Source organism: Triplophysa rosa, linkage group LG6, assembly GCF_024868665.1.
Source record: "Triplophysa rosa linkage group LG6, Trosa_1v2, whole genome shotgun sequence".
Taxonomy (NCBI): domain Eukaryota; kingdom Metazoa; phylum Chordata; class Actinopteri; order Cypriniformes; family Nemacheilidae; genus Triplophysa; species Triplophysa rosa.
In genome coordinates, this window is record NC_079895.1 from 6,329,488 (window position 1) to 6,336,474 (window position 6,987).

Sequence of the window (6,987 nt, forward strand, 5' to 3'; positions counted from 1 at the left end):
TTATCAGTATTAACACTTTTAATAGTTAATTAACACCCTTGCCAGGGTTTAAAGTTTTACTCTACCAGTGTTGATCATATCAATTTGTTAGTGTTGAGTGATTCCTCTGAATACTGATTAACACTTTTTAATAGTTAATCACACTTAAATGGTCAATATTGAAACACTATCTGTCAATGATTTTAAATAGACAAAGAATCAATTAATCAGAAGTACTAACGACTTCTCAGTTTTATTTCACATTCTTAAATCATTATAATGTGACGTGAAATACAGAGCATTATCACTTACAAACTTTAGGATAAAATGTACTTACACATCACAAGAGCATTACAGTTGGAACAATATAAAACTGGATGCCTCTTAAATTCAAATTTGATACAGGAAATCACAGAAGATGTTAAAGTTTCTGTAAATAATGCAATACATTCTTTTAATAAAACCAGCTTACGTTAAACTCTGGATATTAAAATCATTTAACAAGGGTCAAACCAAGCTTTTCAGACAAACTCTATTTAAACAATGAGAAAGTAACATAAATGCTTTCTTCTGGTCCACATGCACACTGCATATCAAATGGCTTGTAAAATCGCATACTTTTGAGTTGAATAACAGTTTCCTTATATTCACCATTACTTACAACAAAAGCATGTTTGTGTTCACTGAAATATTCTGTGACCAGTTCATTGACTATGAAAGCTATACACTCACCTATTACAAGAATCTGTGCTATTTTGGAAAATACAGGAAGCTCATGTTTTAAATTATTGCAAACAAGAAGTCCAACTCTGTACTCAATGCCATCAATTTTAACCCAATTAGTGCAATAGACATTTTCCTGCACAGGAATTTTAAGAGAAGACAACAATTCATCACCATCATGGTCTGCAAAAGAAAATAAAGACAATGGCCCAAACTCTTTGCAATGTAATGTTAATGAGTCCCAGTGACCTGTTAGCCTGAAGAAAAAAAGACATGTACACCTTTTGTGAATGCATCAATTTTGCTTGGAAGGCTACCAAGTTTAAAGGAACAGGCAGACTTTAAAAAAAGACAAGTCCCATCTACAATACAAAACTACTGCCAAGCTGACCATTTGTAAACATCTCACCAGAACACTGCTCACTGTCTCTCTGATGTTTTGCTGACAGAAGAAGTGAGGACACAGTAGAAGTTGAAGTAAGTCCCATGGCTTCTTCGATGATTCTTGGCTTGAAAGCTGTATCCCACCTTTCAAGCAAATTTGACGATGTCTCTGTATTGAAGATCAGTGAGAAATCTTGATTCACCTTTAACAAAAACAAGAATATAAATAAGAATATTTTGCCCACTACTCTGAATAAGCTACCTCCTAACGTACCAGTCCTTTGATGTTAAGAAACCGAGGAAAGGTCTTCAGAATATCTGCAGTCTTGTCTGGATCGTGAACAAGCCCGTGTCTGTATTTAAATGTCTCCCTCATTTTGAGCAAGATCTGTCCTTCATCTGTGGAATGTGTGAGAAATGCGACAGCTTCTCTCAAAGAATCCTCATCCTGCTGCTCAGAGCTAGAACATCTGTTCAGCAAAAGTCCACTGACATCAGCATCACCTTTCTTGGAAAAGCTAACACTTTTCTTGTTGGTGTTCCTCTGCAGCTTTCAACCGCCAAGCAATATATCCAGTCCCACTGTCTGAATCATAAAAATGCTCCTGTAGAATATGAAATAATGTTGAGGTTCATTATTTACAATGACAATATAGCCAGAGTTATATTATAATACCATATACAATTTAAACACTCACATAGCCTTTTTTTTTGAAAATGGATCTCTTAGCGATGGTAAGAGAGACACAACACCAAGAGCATATTGCTCTCTCTGGTTTCTTGTGGGAATCCTCCTTGAACATCAAAAACAGACTATATTTAAGCACAACATATGTCACAGTACTGACATACCTGTATAAGAACTATACATGTCAATACTAACACAAATACAAGCACTATTCATGACACAATATGGACATTAAAATACAAATACAACATTTAATATGACAGGTGTTTCAATTTCTCTGTCACTGTCAGAGAAAAATTTAAACTTTGAAAAATCTTTTAGGAGCAAAAGAAAAAAAAAATGCTTTTACCCATGCATTTGTACCATATGAGCAACTAAAATGTTGACTAGGAGTTGTCTCATTTCGCTTGAAAGTGTTTTTTTGGAACTGTATTCAGCAAGGATGGCATCACCTCCACTGTTCTTCTCAAGGGCACAAAGGACCACCTTCCAAAACAAAAAAAGTATAGCTTCCATGTATATGCACAAAATATAAATTATTAATATAAATACTATTCAGACTTTTACAAGTTACCTTTTTTGCTTCAGCCGCGGAGTCATCTGATGGCTTAGAGTTTTTGGAAGGACGTTCTGGGGTTTGATCATCAAGTTCAGTTGATGAATGACTACGACTTTGTGACAATGTGTCAGTGCAAGGGCTGCTTGTTGCATATGATGACAAAAATTCTGAAACACACAAACCTATTACAACAGATCCTAAAATAGTTTGAGAAGACAAAAAGGTAATCATACTGTACCTTCATTTTGTCCTCTAGCTGTGAGCAACATATCAGGTCTCGCCTTGAGTACATCTTGTAAAATGTCCTCGTCAATTTCAGTATCAGTGTCATCAAAAATACACAGATCTGTCCTGGCGGGTAGGCCAAACCGACTGTGGACTAAACATGAACAGCATTTATATATGTAGAGAAGAGAAGCAACAAACAAATCAATTAAAGTTAAATTTTACCTTCATTAATGAAGTCAGCGAAAGTAAATCCATCCTGCAGTTTGATAAATTTTCTTGAGCCCTGATATCTCACTTTAATGAACAGCATGTTCCAAACCTGCAAAGTCATTAGAGAAAGTTAGTCATAACATTAAATTTTGTAGTCAATTTTATTTATTATTAAGAAACATTCATTTTATGACATGCAAGTTATTTAACAAAACACCAACACAAAAAAATCAGGACAGGTTTCAGTACAGTAGTGAGTGTTATTTTAATGTACCTCTTACGAATATCCTTTTTAAAATGTAAACATTTGTCTAAAGCATATGGAATTTGATTATACCATGTCTATCACTACAACATCTAAACAAATTGCCTCAGTGTTCATTATTTTTGACAAGTTAAAACTTGAACGATTGCATGATTTTTAACTAATCTCAAATGTGGTCACAACGCGAGACTGAGTACAAAAGGGAAAAAAGAGCCAAGAAATATAAGAGATTAAGTGGTTACACACACAACTTCGATTTTAGCAGACACCATCTTATATCGCCAACACGTGCTTGACTCACAAAACTCCTATCTGAAACCGCCATCTTGAAGGAAATAGGCCGTTTCTCAAACGCATGGCTGCATCCTCTAGAGGTCGCAATTCCAGGCTGAATCGTAATAAATAAATGTCTTATTTCATAATATTAACCATTAATGTGACTGTTATTCTTATTTTGGCGTAAATTGTTGTAATATGTTTATGACTTGCGAATGCACTGCTCAGTAACTAAAATAAACCAGGTTTGATGACGTGTGCAGCCCGCAAATGCGACGAGTTGCTGAATTCGGCCTTCCGTTTGAGAAACCGCCTGACAGGCAGAACAATTTAAAAATTTGCTATTTTTTTAACAGTTTCTGTAACTTTAAATATGTCAAAAGGCACACATAATTACTGTTTTTTTATTAATTCTGTAAACGATTTAAGGTTTACCTCAACCCAATTGCAAGAAAGCACATGAATACTTAAAATATCTGCATTAATACGTTTATTAACGTATAAAGCCAATATTCTCAGCATAAACCCGATAATCAACTATATTAAAACAATGGCACCGTCACGAGGTAACGTTAGCAGCTCTAACTAATTTTATGTAAGGTTAACTTAGCTGATGATAAACAACAAACCTTTAAAGTTCTAAATTATTTTTTATCGTATAACAAATTTATACTGATTTTTTAAAGTTCTTTATATATTTATAGACACCAAAATACTCAAACTAATTGACTTACCTCATTACTCCTCGACACCAAGACGCTGACTGACTTTCCCGCTTCAGAACAGAAATGATTGGGGGAGGGGCGTGAATCTTAACTCCCTTCTAACGTTCCTATTGGGAACACCAGAAAACAACCTCCCCTTCTGTAAGTTTATAACACTGTAAGTGACAAAATTTATAAAGGAACACTAAAATTAACTCCAACCCACTCTAGAGTATGGAACACTGTATATTCAACACTGATGGTTTTGCTGTGTACAAGCAAAACAATCAAAGTTGTACCTGCAAAAACAAGAAAAGGTTGAAAACACAGAAGACAGACACACCCACACACAAAACACTCCACACACACAACACGCACACCACCAACACACACAGACACAGAGACACACACACACACACACACACACGTACGTACACAGACAAGTACGCACACACACACACGCTCAGTGAGAGCACACATTTAGGATAAAGGAGAGAGAAGCACAGGTCAAATATACAGATAATAAATTCCTATATGCAATATTAATTAAGTAAAACTTTAAGATTCTAAAGCAGCCCCCCCGGTCAGGCAGATAGTGCAAAAACAGTATGCAAACGGTGGCGAGGAACCCAAAACTCTAATCGAGAAAAAAAACCTCAGGAGAACCCAGGCCCAACCAGGGGATTCCAGTTCCCCTCTGGCAAAAGCTGCTGCCTCTGCACAAGCTCCAGAGAACTTGCACAACAAGGCTAAATAAAATAAATAAACTTAATAATAAAATAAATTATAGTTTAAGATTATCATTAATAATCTAATAGCATTTGAAGTTTTGTGGTGAAGACATGTCAAGAGACCGCGTCCTTCTTTATCCAGCTCTATCATCTCAGCTCTTGTCAGGTCCCCTTCCCATTCTCCGCTCTACCATCAGGTCAGGCCATGAACTGCATCCTGCTCGCTGTGGTAACCTTGGAACAATGAGACAAGACTGGCTGGAGTAGAGTACTGTTCTGACTCTTTGATGCAACAAGTACATCAGTTGTGTTTTTGGTTCCGGTTGATCTAACTAATGCAGCCTAAACCCTCAGAGATTTATATTATTGAAGAGTAGTGTATGCAAGATTAAAAAGATGCGTCTTTAGTCTAGATTTAAACTGACAGAGGTGTCTGCCTCCCGGACAGTGCAGGGAAGACTATTCCAAAGTTTAGGCGCTAGATAGGAAAAGGATCTACCACCTGCAATACTAACTACAATTTCAAATGTAATAGCCTATTTACACATATTATGTATATACTCTTTTTACTAAAATAAAAGGAGCTTCACAATCCCATAGAAGTACCATTTTTGGCTAAATGGTTCCATAAAGCAGTGGTTCTCAAACTTTTTCGCCCCCTTTGTGTTAAGTGCATCGCTTTGCGGCCCCCCATATAAAGACGTATAATCTTAAACTTAGAATTTTAATTAAACCAAAAACATTCAGTTATACAATGCTGGAACCTCAATTCTTTTGGTTGGTGGTGTCATTTTTCTGATGCTTGATGCATAAAATCTATGATAAATTTCTATATGTCATAAAATGCCACAAAATCTGTGGCCCCCCTGGATCCATCTTGGGGCCCCCCAGGGGGCCACGCTCCCCAGTTTGAGAACCACTGCCATAAAGAACCTTGACATTGAACCAATAACAGTTTTGTTTCACAAATGGTTCTTTATAGTGGAAAAGATGATAAAATATTAAGAAATGCTCACTAGAAAAATGGTTCGGTGGGGAACCAAACATGGATCTTTTGTGGCATTGCTATGAAGAAACATTTACACATTTAACCCTCCTGGCATGTTTGGGGTCACACTGACCCCAAAAGTCTCTGTGCATGTTCGTGCATTCTTTCAGTTTTGTGGATTCTTGTACACGTTTTGTTTAGATATGATGTGGTATAATTTATGCTTCCGTTACTTTGGAATGTCGTTGTTGTATGGCCAGAGGAAATTTTGCCATACCCTAGGTTTTGGTGAAACGCCGCCACTGGTTAAGGTTGCGTGTTGTTGCATGACCCAAGTATCCTAGAGTGTTATTTGTGTGGCCTGCAGAGTTGCTGCCCATGTGGTGTGTTCGAAATAAGTTGCTTACAAGGTTCAGTGAATGCAGTTGCTTATGTAGGCAGCAGGCAGTGTTTAAGTTCACAAGGTTTCAGAAGAAAGCAAAGCTTAGTGTAAATCACTACCAGGCTGGATTACTGCCCCATCCACATACAGTACTTACTGAGCCTTTGAAACACCCATTTCCACCAAGACCGCAGAGAGGAAAGTGCTCTAGTACAGCGGGAGGGAGACTCGGCTGAGCACAATGTCTCATTAGTCTGAATAGAGAATGATGCAGTCTCATTTTATTCATCACACAATTGGAGAGATGAAACGTAAACTGTGAACACAGAATGCTCTCTCAATTTACAACGGTGTCTTTTTGTTTCTGCTGGCTCCTCACACATACTTGCCTCTTCGGACTCCGTTCTCTTCCTATAATGACGGAAACGTGGTTAGAAATGTTCTTGTCTCTCTTTTTAATCACACAGCTTCGTTTAAGCAGAACGAAGAAAATTACCTCAATTATTTCTCTCCCACAACAGGGTCGTTCTCTAGGTCAGCTCCATCCTCAGGTGCTGCTTTTTATCACAATTAGCAATCAGGAAACAGCCGTCAAGCAAAGCCGTGGCAGGACGCGCATTCATGTGTTTGTCTTCGCAATCACCGCGGGGCCCGTCTCTGCTACGCCGGTCTGAAGTGAACTGATCTCCAGACGTTCGCACTCTCATCCTTCTTTCTCAGCGTAATTGTTCTGCGTCTTTTTTACACATGGCTCTTTCTAAATGAGCAGAGTTTCTCTGCTAGCACATGGGCATGAGAGCAGGAGCTGAAGATTGAGTGCTTGAGACCCATTAGTTATATTATTTTAAGATGTGCTTTCACACAAAAGCT

At 37.6% G+C, this 6,987-nt stretch overlaps 1 protein-coding gene across 2 annotated transcripts; it reads right to left on the bottom strand.

Annotated features, from left to right (window-relative positions):
* Window positions 1-642: 642 nt before the first annotated feature.
* On the bottom strand, window positions 643-4,279 carry LOC130555919 (uncharacterized). Of its 2 annotated transcripts, XM_057336480.1 has the most exons (8): window positions 4,047-4,279; window positions 2,784-2,880; window positions 2,572-2,712; window positions 2,349-2,500; window positions 2,124-2,260; window positions 1,785-1,880; window positions 1,361-1,691; window positions 643-1,289 (listed from the first exon to the last, which is right to left on the bottom strand). In XM_057336480.1, the coding sequence occupies exons 2-7, from the start codon at window positions 2,869-2,871 to the stop codon at window positions 1,640-1,642; spliced, it is 666 nt and encodes a 221-aa protein (XP_057192463.1). In that variant the 5' UTR covers window positions 2,872-2,880; window positions 4,047-4,279; the 3' UTR covers window positions 643-1,289; window positions 1,361-1,639. The 2 variants fall into 2 exon arrangements, with proteins under 2 accessions (XP_057192463.1, XP_057192462.1); XM_057336479.1 differs by lacking the exon at window positions 4,047-4,279 and having other exon boundaries at window positions 2,784-3,548.
* Window positions 4,280-6,987: the final 2,708 nt, after the last annotated feature.

Excerpts from the sequence above, each read along its gene's own strand:
- LOC130555919 (XM_057336479.1), bottom strand. The coding sequence starts at position 2,892 with ATGACTTTGCAGGTTTGGAACATGCTGTTCATTAAAGTGAGATATCAG. Across the intron at positions 2,713-2,783 it reads CGCTGACTTCATTAATGAAG|TCCACAGTCGGTTTGGCCTA; the intron begins GTAAAATTTAAC and ends GTTCATGTTTAG. Across the intron at positions 1,692-1,784 it reads TTTTCAAAAAAAAAGGCTAT|GAGCATTTTTATGATTCAGA; the intron begins GTGAGTGTTTAA and ends CATATTCTACAG.